The 23,557-nt window shown below is 42.8% G+C and overlaps 1 protein-coding gene across 1 annotated transcript; it reads right to left on the bottom strand.

Annotated features, from left to right (window-relative positions):
* Positions 1–1,249: 1,249 nt before the first annotated feature.
* On the bottom strand, positions 1,250–22,799 carry LOC135507664 (specificity protein transcription factor 3-like). The gene is made up of 6 exons (XM_064927254.1): positions 22,217–22,799; positions 18,629–18,759; positions 18,251–18,427; positions 4,728–4,889; positions 4,238–4,349; positions 1,250–2,574 (listed from the first exon to the last, which is right to left on the bottom strand). The coding sequence occupies exons 1-6, from the start codon at positions 22,497–22,499 to the stop codon at positions 1,628–1,630; spliced, it is 1,812 nt and encodes a 603-aa protein (XP_064783326.1). The 5' UTR covers positions 22,500–22,799; the 3' UTR covers positions 1,250–1,627.
* Positions 22,800–23,557: the final 758 nt, after the last annotated feature.

Below are 23,557 nucleotides of genomic sequence, written 5' to 3' on the forward strand. Positions count from 1 at the left end.
TCTTGGCTGTGTGCTTAGGGTCATTGTCCTGTTGGAAAGTGAACCTTCGCTCCAGTCTGAAGTCCTGAGCGCTCTGGAGCAGGTTTTCATCAAGGATTTCTCTGTACTCTGCTCCATTCATATTTCCATCGATCCTGACTAGTCTTCCAATCTCTGCCACTGAAAAACATCCTCACAGCATGATGCTGCCACCACCATGCATCACCGTAGAGATGGCACCAGGTTTCCTCCAGATGTGACGCTTAGCAGTCAGGCCAAATAGTTCAATCTTGGTTTAATCCAAGAGTCCTTTGGGTGCCTTTTGGCAAACTCCAAGCAAGCTGTCATATGCCTTTTAATGAGGAGTAGCTTCCGTCTGGCCACTCTACCATAAAGGCCTCATTGGTGGAGTGCTGCAGAGATGGTTGTCCTTCTGAAAGGTTCTCCCATCTCCACAGAGGAACTCTGAAGCTCTGTCTGTGACCATCGAGTTCTTGGTCACCTCCCTGACCAAGGCCCTTCTCCCCCGATTGCCCAGTTTGGCCGGGTGGCCAGCTCTAGGAAGAGGCTTGGTGGTTCCAAACATCTTCCATTTAAGAAAATGTTTTGGTACATTTTCCCAGATCTGTGCCTCAACACAATCCTGTCTCTGAGCTCTATGGATAATTCCTTCAACCTCATGGCATGGTTTTTGCTCTGACATGCACTGTCAACTGTGGGACCTTATAGAGACAGGTGTGCCTTTCCAAATCATGTCCAATCAACTGAATTTACCATAGGTGGACTCCAATCAAGTTGTAGAAACATCTCAAGGACGATCAAGGGAAACAGGATGCAGCGGGACTCAATTCGAGTCTCATAGCAAAGGGTCTGAATACTTATGTAAATAAGGTATTTCTGGTTTTTATATTTAATAAATTAGCAAACATTTCTAAAAACCTGTTTTTGCTTTGTCATTATGGGGTATTCTGTGTAGATTGATGAAAAACAAAATATTTGATACATTTTAGAATAAGACTAACGTCATAAAATGTGGAAAAAGGGCAGGGGTCTAAATGCTTTCAGAATGCACTGTATAGTTTATCTAACAATATGGAGCCATTGGAGTTAATTATAAAAAAATGTCCATGTGTTTATTGAAGAATTAAGTATAATGTTTTGGTTCAACTGAGATGAGGGAAAATCCGTCCCTGCAATGATACAAAATTAAGTCAGTCACCACAGAGTCAGGTTGTATATAATTTCAACATGGGCATATACTCACCAAACATGAAGTACAGTACTTTTATTACACAAAACAATACACGTGACAAGTATAATCACTTTTCTCATGACCTTTTCCTTAAATCTGGTAGACTCGCTTTGATCAAATTAATTTTAGAAGACTTTGGAAAAAGGTTCAACATCACATTACACATCTTCACTACTTCATGACGAGTAAACATCAATTAAGGCACTATCATTATTTCATAATAACATACCAATATCAACCTTTTCATCAGTGAAGCATTTTTACAGACACCATCACCATATCATCTACTCTGCCTCATCATACTCATTCTTTCCTCAGTTCACCTCATCCAGTTCCTTATACATCCACAACCAACATAATTAAATACAAACAAGCTACATTACATGTCACAATACTCTATACATGGGCAGTGTGCATTTTCTGCTGGTGTATCCTGAGGTAGCTCCTCTCTGAAAACCTCTTCCCGCAGTGCGTACAGGCAAACGGCCTCTCTCCCGTGTGGATCTTCAGGTGTATCTTCAAGTGGTGCTGGTGGGAGAACCGTTTCTGACACTGGGGGCAGCTGTATGGTTTCTCCCCTGTGTGGACTCTCTGGTGCCTCTTCAGGCTCGACAAATAGGAGAAGCTGTCCCCGCACAAGTGGCAGCCGAATGGTTTCTCCCCTGTGTGCATCCTCTGGTGGATCTTCACCTGATTGGGGAAACTGAAGGTTTTCCCACAGAACGAACACGGGAAGCGCTTCTCTTTAGCGCTGCCTCCTTTAGTGATTCCGTATCTATTACTGTCATTTGTCAATGGGCTTGTGTTGCCATTTGGTGTTGAGACACTGGCATTGTCTGAGGTCTGGTTTAACATTAGGAGAGTGTGAGGAGGATGAATGCCAGGGAGTGTCTGTGTTGTCTCAGGGTCCATGTTCCAGTTGATAGATCCTATAGAAGGCAGGCTGAAGGCAGCACCTGTTAGGGGGGTAACCTGAGGTGCCATCAGTCTGTCTGAATCACAACTATAGGAGCAGGACAGAGCATCGCCAGCAGAGTCTGTGTCTGTTCTCTCCAGCCGTATACGGACACCTCCAAATCTACGCCTCGCCCTGGTCTCAGCCAGTCTGTTGTCATGGAGACTAAGTTCAGATGTTGTTTTGTGTTCAACTGTCTGTTTCTGATTAACAATGTTGTTCCCCAGCCCAGAGTTGAGGACGCTGTCCCATCCACTGACCTCCACTATGTCACCTCTGGTCCTGGCCTGCTTGGTGATGTTGTCCACTGGGCCCTTGGCTGCACCGGTCTGGGTCTGGGAATCCATGATGGCCGCCCATTTTCCTCTGTTATCCTCCAGCCAACAACCTGCGGGTTAGAAAATAGACTTCAAAAATATGTCAGAAAACTCTATACATGGAGTGTATTTGGTCAATTACCTGGTCAAGTTCATACATTATAACGTGTGTGTTTTGTATGTAAAAATAAGATGCATTGATTAAATGTTATGAATGAAGAAAAAATATTACTGTATGTAGCAGTGACATGCATTCAGGGTAGGCAGTGTCTTGTCATCTTCATTTGGGAAGTGTGTAGTGATCTGGTACAAAATGAGCAAGCAGGCCAGGGAGAAAGGCAGCCTCGCTGTATCCCTTTTTCCAGCCCCTCAAAACTCCAAACTCAATGCAAGGCATTGACATGACTTGCGCGTGCGTCTTTTCTACCTTATACTGGCAGCTAACGGACGCCAAAAGGCAGGCAGAGAGCTTCGCTGCCTTTCATGTGTCAATATGTCCCATTCATTTTCATTGCACTCAAATAATAAATGCGTATTGGCACGAAAGAAGTAATGCGATAGGCAGGAGTATAGACAGAGCTCGCTCCTGCCTGTGGACGTCACACGTCATCTGCCGCCTTTTGATGGTTACGTTCGTTTTACTGCTAGTAAGCTGATCAGGATGGCTAACACTTTGCATCTGAAACAGTTTCACTGGTTTTCGCTGATTATGACAGAATCATCAAACTAGGGATGATTTATTCTATAAATGTCTAGCATACTTTTACAAACCTTTGTTTTGATGAAAAATTCCAGTTTTGACTTGATAGAAATACAAAATCAAAATCTATCAAATGCCATTTTAAAGTGGTATAAATCAATAACTAATTTACCGTTTGTCACAGAAACATCAAACTAGGTTGGATTTATTCTATAAATGTCTAGCATACTTGATGATGATCTGACCAACTGGGTTTGTCTTGATGTAATATAACAGTAGGCTATGAAAACTCATGTAGTTCCATCCAATTACAAGTATGAAACTTTGTCTTGAAACTTTTTCATCCGGGTTATCCTTGTGTTATTATTGATCTAATGTTGTATTATCATGACTCTGTTATTATTCTACTATGAGAGATACTAGATACATATTATGACAGCAATTCACTGTAATAAGTACACAAGTTGTACCTGACACAAGTGACGATTAAACTGAAATGGGGTTGTGTTACAGCCTGAATTCAAAATATTTTTTCTCACCCATCTACACACAATACCCCAAAATAATAAAGTGAAAACATGTTTTTAGACCTTTTAGCTAATTTATTCACACCACTGAGTCAATACATGTTAGAATCACCTTTGGCAGCAATTACAGCTGGGGCGGCAGATGGCCTAGCTGTTAGAGCGTTGCAACTGAAAGGTTGCTGGATTGAATCCCCGAGCTGACAAGATAAAAATATTTCGTTCTGCCCCTGAACACGGCAATTAACTGTTACTGGTCCAAAGCTCTAACCACAAGGCTACCTGCCGTCTCAGCTGTAATCGCTGCCAAAGGTGATTCTAACAAGTATTGACTCAGGGGTGAATAAATTAGCTAAAATGTCTAAAAACACGGTTTTCACTTTGTCATTATGTAGATGAGGGAGAAATAATATTTTGAATTCAGGCTGTAACACAACACAATGTAGAATAAGTCAAGGCATATGAATACTTTTATAAACACTATGTTGGCTATATGTATTTCTCCCTTACCTTGCTCCCCCATCTTTAGTCCACTCAGCAGGTCAATGCTCTCTGGTCCGTCTTCTATCGTCTCCTCTTTGACCAGCAGCAGATCAGGTTTCCCACCCTCCATGTCTACTGACTGTAAGAGATACAGAGTGAGAGGATGTTGGATCAAGAAATCTGATGAGCACCTTGCTATGGAGCATCTTCTGATTGGGCAATGAGGGATTTCTATGAGTATTATGCAAACATATTAGTTGATTTGATTACTTGACACTCATTAAAATGGTTTGATAATTCAAATGCATGGTCCCACACATAAGACAAAATGAATCAACACCTGGGCCTGTATTCAGAAGAAAATCTCAGAGTAGGAGTGCTGATCTAGGATCTTTCCATATGATCTTATTCATTATGATCTAAAATGCAAACTGATCATAGATCAGCACTCCTACTCTGAGAGGCTTTGTGGACCCTGACCTAATACCATTCAGACAGTAGTTTACAGTGGGCTCACCTCAGTGAGAATGTGTGTGGTCCTGTGCTGCTCAGCTGGTTCCTCTGTGGGTTCAGGAGGTGTAGTCTGGTTGTCTTCTATGATCATGGTCCCCTTAGGGTTCCCCAGACCCTCCTCACAGCCCTCCTCCTTCACCAGCACCACCTCTGGACCCGCCTCCTCCTGGAAGAGACAGGTGATACAAATTACACAGACATACACTCCCTCAAGTACATACACACACAGATAATACACTAGGGCTGGGAATTGCCAAGGATGTCACGATACAATATTGCGTTTTGATGTTCCAAACAGAGAGAACCAGAGAGAACCATGAGAAAAACAAATTGGCTCCCTGTTTAAAAAAAGATGGAGAACAAGCTATGAAGGAAACATACTGGAGTTTTGGTGCGCCAACCAGTGCAAAAATAATATTGTGATAGTCAAAACGATATAATATATTGCCCAAAATAATATCCCAATATGTAACTGTACTGATTTTTGCCCCATCACTATAATAAGAACACTTTCAACATGGAATGTTTACCCACCCCCAATACCTTTCAGTCCTATACCATTTCACCAAGTACAATTCCTGAACATGCAAATGTACAGTCACCTCAAATTATTGGCACCCTTAATAAATATGAGCAAAAAAAGACTGTATAAAAAAATACTAAGATAAATGATACGCTCCCAAAACTGGGAAAATTCTATTATTTTATACTAATAGAATTGCTCCGAGAAAGATTTTTTTTAACAAGGATTTTTTCTTCTAAAATTAAATAAATCCAATAGTCCAGCAGCCTCGATAACGACACTGAGCCTTTTTCCAAAATATTTTATGAGATTGGAGAACACATTGGGAGGGATATTAGATCATTCCTCCATGCATAATCTTTCCAGGTCCTTGAAATCCTTAGTCTGCGCTTATGGACTGCCCTCTTCAATTCAAACGACAGGTTTTCAATGAGGTTCAAGTCATTGCAAAATGTACATTTTGTGGTCAAATAACCTTTTCTTTGTGGATTTTGATATGTGCTTGGGGTTAGTTTCAGTCTCCTGGCAGAAGCAACCAGGTTTTTAGCTGAAATTTCCTGGTAGTAAAGTTCATGATGCAATTGACCTTACGATTCCCAGGACCAGTGGAAGCAAAATAGCCCCATAACATTAAAGATATTTCTTGGCAGGCTTAAGCACAACCTTCCCAAGAAGGTACCCACTATCAATCACTATGGAAAGATACCTAATAAGATAGCACTCTCGGGCGAAAGCGGAGGAGAAGGATTGACGTACAGGACAGACCATGAAGGACAACCGAACAGCTAAACAATTTATCTAGGGTCTACAGATGTGTGAAGATTTGTAAAAACGAGAGGTCTGAAAACACATCAGACAAGGATATAGTGTACACTACCCAATAGGGATGTGCAACGCATAGGGAAACCTGATGAGATGGAGGAGAGGCCATGGCAGGAGCCAAACTACAGTCCCCAGAATCGCCGTGCGCATGACAAAAGGGGTGGCAATCGCAACATCACTGATGCACCAGGGGAGACAGAGGGCCAGCAGGAGAGGGAAGGAACACAACATACAATACAATATGTACAGAACAACACGAGAGACCAGGAAGGAGCCTGTGAAATCAATCAATCAATAACATTTATTTTATGAAGCCCTTTTTACATCAGCAGTTGTCACAAAGTGCTATACAGATACCCAGCCTAAAACCCCAAGCAATGCGGATGCAGAAGCATAATAGCTAGGAAAAACTCCTTTGGAAGAACCCTAGAGAGGAACTAGGCTCCGAGGGGTTGCCAGTTCTTTTCTGGCTGTGCTGATTGGAGATTATCAGAGTACACGATCATTAAGCCCTGATCGTTCTTAAGATGGTCTGCTGCGTCAGCAAAGAAGGAATGGGACATGTTCGACCGAGACGTGGATCAAGTGCTGGAGATGTTGGGAAGAAAATCCGAGCCATGTCAACTATCATCTGGAGCATAGGGTCTGACAGCCTTGGAAAAAAACATCAAGACAAGAGAAAACCGACATCTGAAGAACATAACCCTAAGACGCGACCTGCGGAGGCTGAAGAAGGCTTTTCACCAAGCAAGGGAGGGAGCAAAACCAGCATTGAAGGACATCTGAGACAATCTGAGGGAGCGTATTAATACCGTGTGCCGAGCTGAATACCATCGCAGGGACAGAAGGAGGCGGATGAAGAAGAGGACCGACTTTACCCTTCCAGTATCTATCAAAACCCATGGGGGACAAAAGATCAGGAGAACTCAAAGCAACGAAGGAAGAGGTGGAGGAGCACTTTCGTGGAGTCCACAGTGACCTCAGGCATGAAAAGGAGCTGGAAGAGATGTCAACACTCGTCAAACCAATGAAGCCACCATCTCCTTCGAGGTGTCGGAACCCAGCTGGCAGGAGATTACTTTCTCAAGAAGGCTAGGGGAAGATCAGCACCAAGGTCTAATGGTATTCAGTACAAGGCTGCTGAAAGTGGCATGGAGGAAAAATTATCTTGCAGAAAGCTGGCAAGTTGCTGAGGGCTGTTTCATTCCCAAAGAAGATAACTCCACAAACATCAAGCAATTCCGAACCATCTCACTCCTCAATGAAGAAGGTAAAATCTTATTTGGAATCCAGGCAAAGCGGTTGACAACATTCATGTTGGACAACTACATCGACACATCCATACAAAAGGGCAGAGTTCCAGCTCTCCGGCTGCCTTGAACACACAATCTTCATCTCAAAGATAGAGGATGCAAAGCAGAACTAAGAAGGCCTGGCAGTCCTGTGGCTGGACCTAACCAATGCCTACAGAACCATACCCCAAAAGCTGGTGCAAACCCAACTCATGTACCTGCAAGATTCCAGAAGCTCCTCCAATGCTACTTCAAGATGCGCTTCACAAGTGGAGAGGCTGGAGGTAGGTATTGTGGCCGGGTGCACTCACAATCATTTTGTTTTCTGCAGCTATGAACTTCCTCGTTATATCAGCAGAGAAGCTCAGACAGGGTGCAGTACCGGCAAGCGGCGTCCAGCAGGCACCAATCAGAGCATTCTTGGACGATCTGAAAATGAAGTCAGCTCCAGAAGGCTGATTTTGGAGGATCTGGAAGAGCTCATCAAATGGGCCAGAATGGAGTTCAAGTCTGCAAAGTCAAGAAGCCTAGTCCTGAAAAAGTGACAATTCAAAATCAGAGAGGAGACCATTCCCACCATCAGAGAGAAGCCTGGGAAAGTGGTACAGGGCCGATCTCAATGACAAAGATTGTGTGAAAGAGATGTTCTTTCAAGCCGACAAGTGGATGACATCTCTGGAGAAGAGCGGCCTAACAGGAAAGTTTAAGGCATAGGGCTACCAACACTGGGTACTTCCTAAACTCCTCTGGACACTGCATGTCTATGAAGTAGCTCTTTCAACAGTGGAGGCGTGAGACAGGAAAATGAACCACTTCCTCAGGAGATGGCTGGTCGTCCCAAGAATTTTCTGCTCCATTGTGGGACAGCTAGAATGAGAAAAAAATTAGGAATAGCGGTGGAATGTATAGCAGATGTTTTACAGGCTCCTGACCAATTCTGATATTTGTTGTGACTCTTTGCACTGATATATAAGAAAAATATATTACATAATGTTGTCGCCATCGGATTCTTCAATTTCCTCACCCCAGACCAGGCCCTAATCCCCAACACTCGGAAAGAAAGAGACGGTGATAGAGGCCAACGTGCAGGAACCAATAAATACTTATTTTCCACCATAATTTGCAAATAAATTCATTAAAAATCCTACAATGTGATTTTCTGGATTTTTTTTCTTCTGATTTTGTCTGTCATAGTTGAAGTGTACCTATGATGAAAATTACAGGCCTCTCATCTTTTTAAGTGGGAGAACTTGCACAATTGGTGGCTGACTAAATACTTTTTGGCCCCACTGTATATCTAAAGTAAAACTAGTCCTATATCGACATAACCTGAAAGGCCGCTCAGCAAGGAAGAAGCCACTGCTCCAGAACCGCCATAAAAATCCAGACTACGGGTTGCAACTGCACATGGGGACAAAGATCATACTTTTTGGAGAAATGTCCTCTGGTCTGATGAAACAAAAATAGAACTGTTTGACCATAATGACCATCGTTATGTTTGGAGAAAAAAGGGGGAGGCTTGCAAGCCGAAGAACACCATACCAACCGTGAAGCACGGCGGGTGGCAGCATCATGTTGTAGGGGTGCTTTGCTGCAGGAAGGACTGGTGCACTTCACAAAATAGATGGCCTCATGAGGTAGGAAAATGATGTGGATATATTGAAGCAACATCTCAAGACATCAGTCAAAAATGGCTTAAGAACGACAAAGTCAGGGTATTGGAGTGGCCATCACAAAGCCCTGACCTCAATCCTATAGAAAACTTGTGGGCAGAACTGAAAAAGCATGTGCGAGCAAGGAGGCCTACAAACCTGACTCAGTTACACTAGCTCTGTCAGGAGGAATGGGCCATAATTCACACAACTTATTGTTGGACGCTTGTGGAAGGCTACCAGAAACGTGTGACCCAAGTTAAACTATTTAAAGGCAATGCTACCAAATACTTATTGAGTGTATGTAAACTTCTGACCCACTGGGAATGTGATGAAAGAAATAAAAGCTGAAATAAATAATTTTCTCTACTATTATTCTGACATTTCACATTCTTAAAACAAAGTGGTGATCCTAACTGCCCTAAAACAGGGAATCTTTACTAGGATTAAATGTCAGGAATTGTGAAAAACTGAGTTTAAATGTATTTGGCTAAGGTGTATGTCAACTTCCGACTGTACGTACATATCCCCAACAAAAGCCATGGATTACAGGCAACATCTGCACTGAGCTAAAGGCTAGAGTTGATGATTTCAAGGAGAGGGACACTAACCCAGATGCTAATAACAAATCCTGCTATACCATTCGAACCATCAAAAAGGCAAAGTGTCATTACAAGACTAAGATCAAATCCTACTACATCGGCTCTGACGCTGTTCGGATGTGGCAGGGCTTGCAAACCATCACAAATTACAAAGGGAGACCCAGCCGTGAGCTGCCAAGAGACACGAGCCTACTAACCTACCAGACAAGCTAAATGCCTTCTATACTCGCTTTGAGGAAAGCAACACTGAACCATGCGTGAGAGCACCAGCTGTTCTAGATGACAGTAATCACGGTCTTCGTAACCAATGCGAGTAAGACCTTTAAACAGGTTGTTACATTCCCCAGCAAGAAAAACTAAATGTCGCTCAAACAGAAGGGGGAACTAACAAAGAGTCACTGACCACAACCAAAACAAAACAGGTGGGATTTTAGGAGGGGTTCACAAAATTTTCCCAAGAAGAGGCAAACAAAACAAAAACCCACACCAAACTTAAAGACAGGAAGCAAAGGAAAAAGTGGAGCAAAACAGGGAAGATCAGATAAAGGATTGTTTGTCTACAAATCAAATAGGGAGAGCCAACTAAAGGTGTTAACTTTCCATGTCTCTCAAGACAACTTGAGCACTGGGCCAGCCACTCTCAAATATTACCTGGGACAGCACAGGTAAAACACCTTACGACTAACGAGATGAACAAGCCAGCACAGGTGGAATACATACTGACTAACGAGGTGACACCAATCAGTGCGCCCCACTTGCGAAAGTGCTAACGCCCAACCTCAAAATATAAATGGAAAACCAAAGCCTGTCACAAGGTTAACATTCACAGGGCCGCAGAGCAGATGACCCGCTGGCAAGTGTCTTCACTGACATTTTCAACCTCTTCCTGACCCCAGTCTAACACCTACAAGCAGAACACCATAGTCCCTGTGCCCAAGAACGGCAAGAAAACCTGTCTAAATTACTATCACCCCGTACCACTCACTTCTGTAGCCATAAAATGCTTTGAAAGACTGGTCATGGCTCACATCAACACAATCATACCAGACACCCTTGACCCACTCCAATTCGCCTACCTCCGCAATAGATCCACAGATGATGCAATCTCCATTGCACTCCACATTGCCCTTCCCCACTTGGACAAAAGGAAGACCTACGTAAGACTGCTATTTATTGACTATAGTTCAGCGTTCAACATCAGGTGGTGAGAATAGGCAACAACATATCGCCACTCTGACCCTCAACACAGGGGCCCCTCTGGGGTGCGTGCTTAGTACGCTCCTGTACTCCCTGTTCATCCTCCCTGTTTTTTTAATTTTCTTTTGTGTTATTGACTGTACGTTTGTTAATGTGTAACTCTATGTCGTTGTTTTTGTCACACTGCTTTGCTTTATCTTGGCCAGTGTCATGACGTTGGCCTGGGGGATAGGTTTATGACAGTCATAAATACCTCTTCTCCCCCTTTTTCCTCTCTCTACTCTACTGAGGTTATATTTGCAAAACCCTTGGTTAACATAGAGATTCTGGGAACATCAGAAGGTGGGGGGAAATTAACTATATCCTGGTAATCCGAACAATTGAACAGATGCGGTGGTACTTAATGAATATGATGTCAGTTCGGTTGTCATCTGAGACATTCTCATCAATGATAAGATGACATAAACTCGACAGTGGAAAGTCTACACATCAGAGTTATCAGATTCACATGGAATTGTTGTTCAATATAAATGTTTGAATATGAAATTATTTGTGATGGGATGAAATGTGATTTTATCTTCTAAGATGTGAGATTTGGGTTTTCATAAATGTATAGGGCTCTGCTCAATCAGTGGCCCGCCCCTGTGAAGGGACATGGGTTATAAAACTTTTCAAACACGCCCTCCTCTCCCTTCCTATATAAGCCCTTGACGACAATATAACTTCCTGTTCCGAGGATGTAGGACGACGGTCCGATGTCAGAATGGTTCAGATAATAACTACAGAATGAAGCCAACCTCAGCGTGAGCTTTGGTTGCGAATGGTATGAACTTTGAACTCTTATTCACTACAGAAGTGATACCTCCTAGCCATTGTGTTAGCAACAGCAACTGCAAATGCAGGTTAGGAAGGAACAGACAGAGTATCCGGTCCACCACACAACGGCATTACTACAACGTATCCAATTGACAACCAGAGACATTCTTCAAAGGACTCGGTTGGGCAACACAGCCTTCCATCTACCACCAACCTACCGAAGCACAGCTCAGAGTAAATATTTATTGCATTTTCCTTTTCCAAATGGGCGGTAATTTAGAATGCACAAGATACTGTATTTACGATAGCACAGCTTCGGCCTTTGTTCCTCAGTTTTCCCGCTCCTTCTCTCAAACCCAGCCCCTTTTCTTTTGTGTAACAAGCTGTCATATCTGTTCCGCCCGCTAGGGACGTTTTCCTTTATGACGTAATTTGTAATCAATATAACTGATTTAATTATGTGTATGTGTAATTCTGTGTGATTAGTTAGAATATATAGTAAATAAATAATTAAACCCAATTTTGTATTGCTGATTCAAATTGTTAGCCAGGGTTCGTGCAGATAACCAAGAATTTATAACTTTCAGATGAGACTGAATTAAGATGACGATTGATATTGATTGCTATTGATGTAAAATATTACTAGGTCTTTAAGAGTTTATTCGGAAGATAACAGCTCTATACATATTATTTTGTGGTGCCGACTCTCTAGTTAATTACATTTACAGGATTAGCTCAATCAGGTGATATTAATTACGGAGAAATTATTTTATAGAATAGCATGTCATATCACTTAATCCGGCATAGCCAAAGACACGACACCAGGTTGCAGTTGTAAATGAGAACTTGTTCTCAACTGGCCTACCTGGTTAAATAAAGGTGAAATAAAAAATAAATAAAAAACCCACGACTGCTTGGCCAACCACGACTCCAAACACCATCATTAAGTTACCGATGACATGACGTGGTAGGCCTGATCACCGACGATGATCAGACAGCATAAAAGGAATTCAGAGACCTGCCAGTCTGGTGCCAGGAAAACAACCTCTTCCTCAACGTCAGCAAGACAAAGGAGCTGATCGTAGACTACAGGAAACGGAGGGCTGAGCACGCCCCCCAGTCACATCGACGGGGCTGTTGTGGAGCGGTTCAAGACCTGCAAGTTCCTCTGTGTCCACATCACTAAGGATCTATCATGGTCAAAACACACCAACACAGTCATGAAGAAGTCACGACACCGCCTCTTCCCCTCAGGAGGCTGAAAAGGTTTGGCATGGGTCCTCAGATCCTCAAAAGGTTCTACAGCTGCACCATGGAGAGCATCTTGACTGGCTGCATCCCAGCTTGGTACGGCAACTGCATGGCATCTGATCGCAAGGCGCTACAGAAGGTAGTGCGTATGGCCCAGTACATCACTGGGGCCGAGCTCCCTGCCATCCAGGACCTCAATAACAGGCTGTGTCAGAGGAAGGCCATACATTTTTTTTAAAGTCTTCCAGCCACCCAAGTCGTAGACTGTTCTCTCTGCTACTGCACAGCAAGCGGTACCAATGCACCAAGTCTGGAAACAACAGGACCCTGAACAGCTTCTACCCCCAAGCAATAAGAATGCTTAATAGTTAGTCCAGGTAGCTATTTGTTTAACCATTTAACTATCTGCATTGACCTTTTTACACTAACTTTTTTGACTCATCACATACACCTCTGTTACGGCTTACTGTCTGTCACTTCATTCCTAGTTATGTACATATCTACCTTAATTACCTTTTACCCCTGCACATCGACTCAGTACTGGTACCACTTGTATATAGCCAAGTTATCGTTACTCATTGTGAATCTATTATTACTTTAATTATTATGCATTTTATTTTTATATTACTTCTCAATTTTCTTTCTCTCTGCATTGTTGGCAAGGGCCCGTATGTAAGCATTTCACTATTAGTCCACACCTGTTGTTTACAAAGCATGTGACAAATAGATTTTATTTTATTTGAGAGGTCAGAACGGAGGTGAGAGATTGAGGTCAGATCGGGTCACAAGTGGTCAGCCAGCAGACCGCTCATACAGGCGGAGCAACGGCAACAACAGACTGACATTGTTGGGTCGGTAAACCAAGGCAGACTGGGTCTGGTATGCAGAACCAGGCCAAGCTGGAAGAAAGCAGAGTGCTGAGGCATGGTGCAGAGGGAGATCACAATGGCTGAGGAAGAAAGCAGGCATGTCAGAGCTGTAGCCATGAAAAAATAGGGCAGCTGGACACGTCGAGAGAGTATGCCAGACAGGGCATTCACCTGGCAACAGTTCTAGAACATGAAAGGACAGCAGATTAAGTTTCTGGCTTGCTCTGTGTACAATGTTTTGCCCACACTAAAAATCTCCACATGTGGAGCCCAGCTGCACAATATGTGGATGACAAGCCTATCTCGAGTATGTGCTCTCCTACTGCAAAGCAGGTCTGACCAATGGTTATCGTTCTCTCGTCTAGAGGCACCAAGCAGGTGGTCCTCATTTAGCTCGGCTGCAGGGGCTTCGCGGGCCAATCACTCTGGAGAGCCCTGAGGCTACTAAGCATTGAAGGAGTGGCAAGGAAGAAGCTAGTGGCTGACGTAAGCAAGCAGGCAGAAGTGAACATCCTGTTGGATCTGCCTGAAGTGGAATGAGCGGTGTCAGCGCCAAGGAGGCAGGGCAGAGATGAGTGGTGGATCGAGGGGGTAGTTCCAGGATGCCAGTTCTGCTGTCAAGCCCCACTAAGGTGTCGTGGCATATAGTGTAGTCTGTTGTTTAGACTGTTTATAGTGTACTCTGTAGTTTTCTTTGCCTGGTATGTACATACTGTATGTGGGTTGAGTAAATTCTGTGTCGATACAATGCCTTCAGAAAGTATTCACACCACTTAACTTAAAAAATATATATAAATTGTGTTACAGCCTGAATTTAAAATGTATTAAATGTATATGTATTTGTCACTGACCTACACACAATACCCCATAATGTCAAACTGGAAATCTGTTTTTTAAAAACAATTTTTACAAATTAATTCAAAATGAAAAGCTGAAATGTCTTTTGTCAATAATTATTCAACTCCTTCGTTAATAAGTTCAGAAGTCACATAATAGTGTTTAACATGATTTTTGAAGAATTTTGAAAGAAAAATGGGCAAATGTTGCACAATCCAGGTTTGGAAAACTCTTAGAGACTTACTCAGAAAGACTCACAACTGTGATTACTGCCAAAGGTGCTGCATTGACTTGTGTTGACTTAGGGGTGTGAAAACTTATGTAAATGAGAGATCTGCTTTTCATTTTCAATACATTTGCGAAAATTCTAAAAACATGTTTCGACTTTCCTCTTATGGGGAATTGTGTGTCGAATGGTTAAGAAAAAACATATATTAAATCAATTTTGAATTCTGGCTGTAGCACAACAAAGTGTGGAATAAGTTAAGGGGTTTGAAAACGTTCTGAATGCATGTCTATCTTTTCCGTATATTCTGTTTGTTTATTGTCTGTCTGTATATTCTGTTTTTTTTGTGGCAGCACAATGTATTTCATGTATTTTCAAACCCCCATAATATAAATTAATTTAATTAATCTAAAATATCAGAAATAAATCGTAAATGATAAAAGCAAGTATCGGCTTATTTTCATAAATAAAAGGGAATAAATAAGCTCAAACTGCAACTGTGAAATGATTTGAGCACAGAAGTAAGCCCCAACAAGCTTCACATGTGCATTGAGAGTGAGAGTGGGTAAGACCTTAACTACATAAAGGAATATTAGGCTGAATATAGCCATAATATAGACAACGACAAAGGAGAATAGAATAAGAACATTTTGAAAAATACATCCAGTGTGTGGATGGCAACAGTGCATTTGGAAAGTATTCAGACCCCTTGACTTTTTCCACATGTCGTTACATTACAGCCATATTCTAAAATTGATTAAACCTGTTTTTTTCTTCATCACTCTACACACAATACCCCAGAGTGACAAAGCAAAAATGGTTTCTCCCATTCTCCAAATCCTCTCAAGCTCTGTCAGGTTGGATGGGGATCGTCGCTGCACAGCTAGTTTCGGGTCTTTCTAGAAATGTTCGATCGGATTCAAGTCCGGGCTTTGGCTGGGCCACTAAAGGACATTCAGAATCTTGTCCCGAAGCCACTCCGGCATTGTCTTGGCTGTCTGCTTAGGGTCGTTGTCCTGTTGGAAAGTGAACCTTTGCCCCAGTCTTAGGTCCTGAGTGCTCTGAAGCAGGTTTTCATCAAGGATCTCTCTGTACTTTGCTTTGTTCATATTTCGCTTGATTCTGACTAGGGTCCCAGTCCCTGCCGATGAAAAACATCCCCACATCATGATGCTGCCACCACCATGCATCACCGTAGGGATGGTGCCAGATTTCCTCCAGATGTGATGCTTGGCATTCAGGACAAAAAGGTTTGTGATAGAACTTCAATTAAATTGTTATAGCCTACAGTTAACAATAACAGGAAAAATACATTTAATCACCAAAATAAAATGAAGAGATAGTAAAATTTCATGATGAAACTTAATTGACTACCGTCTGTAAGCTGTTAGTGTCTTAATGACCGTTCCACAGGTGCATGTTCATTAATTGTTTATGGTTCATTGAACATGCATGGGAAACAGTGTTTAAACTCTTTACAATGAAGATCTGTGAAGTTATTTGTATTTTTACAAATTATCTTTGAAAGGCAGGGTCCTGAAAAAGGGACATTTCTTTTTTTGATGAGTTTATATTTGGCAAATAAAAGTGATTCTGATTCAGAGTGCCTTGAAGGAAGAAGGAGAAACGATTGCGGTGCCATCCGGCTCACAGAAGGCTGCCGGCTCACAGCAATGACCCCATCATATTTTAGATAGTTAGAGAATTACTTAGTTGTTGTTAAAACCATCATGGTGGACATAAATATGATGTTGCGGGTAAAAACAAGTCAGCTATGACTTATGGCAAAAGCCATCATCAGACAAACCTGACTAAACTATTTTGATGTGTACAGCAAGTGTTTATTAGTGTGTGGGTATGTGTAGGTATATTTAGTTGGCCTTAAGAGTATATTGGTTATAAATCGCTGTCGGTGTATAGAGAATAGTGTAAGATCAGATGTAATATATACTAAAGAGAGTCTCAATGAAAGTCTTAGAATTAAAAGTCCCATTTTGTGTTTATTATTTAAACAAACAAGTTGTAAATACACCATATGATAAACACACAGACACGTCTCAATCTGCATGATAATGTGATAAACTGCATTCATTTTCTCATTAAAAATGTAGTTAAATTGAAGTAATGAAATAGGCATTTGTGAACATCATATTGCCTACAGAGTAAAACACAATATGTAAGACTTTTTAGGCTTCTATATGCTTTATAAATCACACAATGCCTGGAAGCAATATTCTAAGCAGGAATATTCAACACTGAAATCTGTTACTCTCCCTATTCCAAATGCATCTGTGGATATTTTTATGCTGACAATGAACATGTATATTTCTCTTTAATGCAGGGTTTGATCTAAACACCAGAACCTATCGAGTGGAATGATTACTTTCTATGTTAGAGTGGAATGTTTTTTCTGCTGGTGTATCCTGATGTATCTCCTCTCTGAATGGCCTCTCTCCCGTGTGGACATTGAGGTGCATTTTCAGATGGTGTTGATGGGAGAACCTCTTCTCACACTGGGGGCAGCTGTAGGGTTTCTCCCCTGTGTGGACCCTTTGGTGCCTCTTCAGGTGGCCAGCCTGAGCAAAGCGCATTTGACACTGGGTACAGCTGAATGGTTTCTCCCCTGTGTGGACCCTTTGGTGCCTCTTCAGGTTGCCGGACTGTGCAAAGCGCATATGACACTGGGTACAGCTGAAAGATTTCACACCTGTGTGAACACTCTTGTTGAACACCCCCTTCTGGGGGCAGCTGAAGCCTTTATTAGAGAACATGCAGAGGAACCGTTTCTCTTTAGTATTGCCTGATGTGTCTCCCCCTTCCTGAGCCTGGGCTCTAGCCCTGTCGTTTGAGTCCAATACCTGATCGAAAAGGACACTGCTGTGTGAATCGGAAGGCCCCATCGACGTGGACACTGGGTTGCGATTCCTGACCGCCTGTAAAGGGGAGTGGGTCATGACATTTGGATTTGTCTCTAAGCTTTCCCTGTAATCTAAGAAATATCTTCCTTGCGAGTGTCCTTCTACTAAGTGAGTCTCGTCTACATTCCATGTCAGAGGAGCATCGCCCTCCACTTTTACAGTTACCTCATCTATAACCTCCCCTTGCTTATCGAGGCAACCTTCAGAGTATACACTACTACTGTACCGGTTCCAGGCCCCTCTAGATAGATCAGCCTGTCTCTCTGAACCCATCTCTGGAGTGTAAGAAGAAGACGAATCATTGCCGGTCTCTAACGTGTCATCTGAGTCCCGATAGGAAGGAACCTTCCTCAAACTCGGGTTACCATAAAGTAAATACTCTGAGTCGTGAGGAGGAGGACAGCCCAGCATTTCCTGCCCCAGTCTCTCTGGGTCTGACCTGTTGTCAGATCCTGTGTGTAAGAGCCTTTGTGTTACAGTTAAAGTCTCCAACTTGAGGACGGCGTTCAGCGTTCCACTGACCTCCGTGATGCTGCGTCCGGTCCTGGTCTGGGGCGCTGCAGCGGTGGCGAGGTCTTCCGTGACTACAGGGTGCGCCACTCCAGCCACTGCTCCAGACTGGATGTCTCTGCTATGCTGTGGGTCCTCCTCTCCATCAGACCTCTCCAGCTTGACCCCAGGACCTGCAGCCTCTGCACACTAAAACAAGAAGAGAGGAGGATATTATCGGTACATGAGTTGAATTGGATACAATGCTGTAGGGAAGTCTCACAAGCTCCCCTATGGCAGATAAATAAGGATGTAAATGTAAGCCAATTAAAAGCTGAAGGGAGCTTTTCTGAAATAAAATGGGCCACATCTGATGTACTGTCATTTTTAATGTTTTACTGTGACACAAACCTCTATCACAATAACGTCCTGGGTTGAGGTTCCATTTCCTTCACCTATAGGTGTGGGTTGGTCATCTCTCCATGTATTGTGTCCCGCTGGCTTCACAAAGCTCCTGTGGCCTCCAGCGAGATGTCCTTCACCTAAGACAGTGATTGAGGGAAAGGGGATGGTTAAGTTATATTGTACAATGTCTACAATTGGCAAGGATGTAAGCTAACACTTCTCATAACTTCTTGATATACTATTTATTGTTCCATTCCATGCATCACATTGTTTTAATTGAGTATGAAAATAGGAAATTCAGTAAATCAAGAATTTGGATAGAATATGATATTGTTTCTTTGTGCAAGAAGTTGTTCTTAACTGACCTGCCTGGTAAAGTAAAGGTAAAATAAATTGTGCAAGATAGCTCAGAAATCAGGGGAAGTATTGTTGCATACTGTAGCTACCCTGGATGTATAAGCGTGGATAGACTACCACTTGAGCATGCTTTTGGGGCACAGTCGATTTCCGCAGGGCTACAGGCCAGAAGGTTGATGATTCGCGCCGCACTCCCTGCCTGTTTCATTACACTGGTGTCAGAAGTGATACGAGTCGGACATCGCATCCACAACAGTGCGTGTACGAGCATGTGCACCACTACTCCTCTTGCCTACAGTACCAGTCAAAAGTTTGGACACACCTACTCACATTTAAGGGTTTTTCTTTATTTTTACTATTTTCTACATTGTAGAATAGTGAAGACATCAAAACTATGAAAAAACACATGGAATCATGTAGTAACCAAAATAAGTGTTATAAAATATATTTTGATTTGTTTATTTGAGATTCTTCAAAGTAGCCACCCTTTGCCTTGATGACAGCTTCGCACACTCTTGGCATTCTCTCAACCAGCTTCATGAGGTAGTCACCTGGAATGCATTTCAATTAACAGGTGTGCCTTCTTAAAAGTTAATTTGTGAAATGTATTTTCCTCTTAATGCATTTGAGCCAATCATTTGTGTTGTGTCAAGGTAGGAGTGGTATACAGAATATAGCCCTACTTGGTAAAGGAAACAACAGTCCACCATTACTTGGTCCACCAAGACATGAAGTCCACCAAGACAAGGTCAGTCAATCTGGAATATTTCTAGAACTTTTAAAGTTTCTTCAAGTGCAGTTGCAAAAACCATCAAATGCTATGATGAAACTGGCTCTCATGAGGACCACCTTTGCTGCTGAGGATAAGTTAATTAGAGTTACCAGCCTCAGAAATTGCAGTCCAAATAAATTATTTTCAGAGTTCAAGTAACAGACACATCTCAACATCAGCGGTTCAGAAGAGACTTTGTGAATCAGGCCTTCATGGTCGAATTGCTGCAAAGAAACCACTTCTAAAGGATACCAATAATAAGAAGAGACTTGCTTGGACCAAGAAACACAAGCAATGGACATTAGACCAATGGAAATCTGTCCTTTGGTCTGATGAGTCCAAATTTGAGATTTTCAGGTCCAAACGACATGTCTTTGTGATGCAGAGTAGGTGAACGGATATCTCCACATGTGTGGTTCCCACCTTGAAGCATGGACGAGGTGGTGTGATGGTGATTTGCTGGTGCCATTGTCCATGATTTATTTAGAATTCAAGGCACACTTAACCAGCATGGCTACCACAGCATTCTGCAGCGATACGCCGTCCCATCTAGTTTACACTTAGTGGGACTATCATTTGTTTTTCACCAGGACAATGACCCAACACACCTCTGGCCTGTGTAAGGGCTATTTGACAAAGAAGGAGTGATGGAGTGCTCCATCAGATGACCTGGCCTCCACAATCACCTGACCTCAACCCAATTGAGATGGTTTTGGATGAGTTGGACTGCAGAGTGAAGGAAAAGTAGCCAACAAGTGCTCAGCATATGTGGGAACTCCTTCAAGACTGTTAGAAAAGCATTCCAGGTGAAGCTGGTTGAGAGAATGCCAAGAGTGTGCAAAGCTTTGAAAGGGTGGCTACTTTGAAGAATCTAAAATATATTTTGATTTGTTTAACACTTTTTTGGTTATTACATAATTATTTTATTGTTTTGATGTCTTCACTATTATTCAAAAAAGTAGAAAATAGGAAAAATAAAGAAAAACCCTGGAATGTGTAGGTGTGTCCAAACTTTGGACTGGTACTGTACATGACACCACATTCCCCCACTTGCCCACCCCACAGACACTGACAGTTCAGTGTAAAGAAGACATCCCATATTATAACCATCAGGACCCAAGTGTCATGTCATCAATGCACAGCAACAAGCCCCATGCCCTTCACGCATACATTCCATGACAGGGTGGATTAAACCAAACAGAGCAGTGGGGGTGCCAGAGAGACATGGAGATTAAAGATGTGTGTGTGTGCCTCCTAGATGGCGCAGTGGTCGAAGGCACTGCATCGCAGTGCTAGCTGTGTCACCAGAGATTCTAGCTGTGCCACGAGAGATTCTAGGTTCGAGCCCAGGCTCCGTCGCAGCTGGCCGCGACCGGGTTGCCCATGGTGCGGCGCACAATTGGCCCAGCGACTTCCTGGTAAGGGAGGGTTTGGCCAGCAGGGAAATCCTTGTCTCATTGCACACTAACGACTCCTGTGGCGGGCCGGGCACAGTGCACGCTGACCAGGTCGCCAGGTGTTTTTATTTTATTTAGCTGTTATTTTACCAGGTAAGTTGACTGAGAACACGTTCTGATTTGCAGCAACGGCCTGGGGAATAGTTACAGGGGAGATGAGGGGGATGAATGAGCAATTGTAAACTGGGGATTATTAGGTGACCGTGATGGTTTGAGGGCCATATTGGGAATTTAGCCAGGACACCGGGGTTAACACCCCTACTCTTACAATAAATGCCAAGGGATCTTTAATGACCTCAAAGAGTCAGAACACACGATTAACGTCCCATCCCTACACAGGGCAGTGTCCCCAATCACTACCCTGGGGCATTGGGATATTTTTAGACCAGAAGAAAGAGTGCCTCCTACTGGCCCTCCAACACCACTTCCAGCAGCATCTGGTCTCCCATCCAGGGACTGACCAGGACCAACCCTGCTTAGCTTCAGAAGCAAGCCAGCAGTGGTATGCAGGTTGGTGTGTCCGGTGTTTCCTCCGAGACATTGGTGCGGCTGGCTTCCGGGTTGGATGTGCATTGTGTCAAGAAGCAGCGTGGCTTGGTTGTGTTTCAGAGGATGCATGGCTCTCGACCTTTGCCTCTCCCGAGTCCGTACAGGAGTTGCAGCGCTGAGACAAGACTGTAACTACTACCAATTGGATACCAGGAAAAGGGGGTAAGAAAAGGTATGGCTGAGTCCAGACAGTCAATGTGTGCAGTCTATGTTAAAATGTAACTAAAAGTAATTTATCATGAGAGGGTCAGAAACAATAACTAGCAAGAAAGTAGCGGATATCTACTCTGCCACTTGAGCATGTATCGATTTCCGCGGGGCAATGGACCTGAAGGTTAAGGGTTAGAGCTGCACTCCCTGCCTGTTTCTTTACAAAACTATCCAAAAACGGACCAATACCCAATTCTGGGTAACATATGTGCAGAGGCGACACTCCCCTCAGCCGAATGCTAAATGTACCTCTTGCAATTCCTCTGTATCGGTCGAGGATCTTGACACTATTGGGACGACTGGCGAGGACGCGCTCTCTAATTGTCCTTTCTGCGCGCTCCCGTGCCACCTTCAGTTCCAGGAGCTGTAGTTTCCTCCGCAATCCCCTGTTTTCTTTCTGGCTTTGAGTTATTTCCAATCGGAACACTGCATAGTCGTCGTCTACGAGTTTACAGATCTCTGCCACGGCTGCATTTGCTAGCATCTCCATGACGGAGGCTATTTGAGTGTGAAAAACCATACAGTCCGCCATTGTTGTTAGCAGCTAGCTAGCTAGATAACATCTACCAACCAAGTTCCGTCTCCAACGCGAATTAAAGACTACCTGAGGCAAGTGTGTGCTGCTACTGTCATAGTTTGAGTTCCACGGTGTCAATAAACGTCTAAATAACAAAAACGCTAACGTGGAATTTGTTCTTGGTTACTGCACATCCGTTCACTAAGCTTGGTTACGTTAGCTTAACTTCGCACTAAAGAGAAGGCATCTTATTGGTTGGCGTCATAGCTAAAATGCTGTGGTGAAATGGAATAGGAATGCGCGCTGTTTGTTAAATTACGGTACTGCTTATTACGTTTTACGTCAACTATTCTATTCATGATTTTCCAAGCTCAACCCAGACTTATTTAGAACAGTGTGTCAGTAAGAATAGAGTAGAAAATATAATTACTTTATTCTTTCCTCCGTACGGTAAATATTAAACTGTCCTTGTTCTAGCCTAGGTTTACTGTCTCTAAAAACAGGTATTTAGACAAGGATGTTTCAAATAAAAAGTGATTGTGTTAATTATCCTCTTACCAAGACACTTCACATGATATGTGGAGCCCTATAAAATCGGACGAAATCACATAATCCATACATTAAAACGTAATTCAACGATATTTAAAATATGAATCATAAGAGATAAAGAATGCATGTGATTCGTATTTTCCTACAACATGAATGTGTGTGTGTCTGTGTCAACACTTTGTGTAGCGGTTAGCGAGGATGCTGATGATAACCTTCTTCTGATAGAGATGGAAAGCCTTTCCCAAAAAACTAATTCAAATGTTAACTACAATGTAGCCTATGACGACCTGGCTTGATTATTTGCATCAATCCAGCGGCCATTTGTTTAGCAAACTATGCAATCACATGAGCGCTACAGAAACATCACAACCAAAAGATAGTCTCTTGCTGGTGCACATTTGCATTAAAGGGTAACTACACAAACTAAATATCTTCTATTTTTCCCAGACCTTAGGTGGACTTATCAAATGTTGTTTTTCTATTTAAAAAAAATGTGATTTCGAGAGAGAACCTGGAAAAACGGT

The sequence above is a fragment of the Oncorhynchus masou genome, chromosome 21 (genome assembly GCF_036934945.1).
Source record: "Oncorhynchus masou masou isolate Uvic2021 chromosome 21, UVic_Omas_1.1, whole genome shotgun sequence".
NCBI lineage: Eukaryota > Metazoa > Chordata > Actinopteri > Salmoniformes > Salmonidae > Oncorhynchus > Oncorhynchus masou.

What these genes read in the sequence shown, in the direction of transcription:
- LOC135507664 (XM_064927254.1), bottom strand. Translation starts at nt 22,499, where the DNA reads ATGGCGGACTGTATGGTTTTTCACACTCAAATAGCCTCCGTCATGGAG. An exon ending in AGGACGTTATTGTGATAGAG is followed by an intron (nt 18,428 to 18,628) that starts GTTTGTGTCACA and finishes TTCTTGTTTTAG; the next exon opens with TGTGCAGAGGCTGCAGGTCC. An exon ending in ACTAAAGATGGGGGAGCAAG is followed by an intron (nt 2,575 to 4,237) that starts GTAAGGGAGAAA and finishes TCTAACCCGCAG; the next exon opens with GTTGTTGGCTGGAGGATAAC.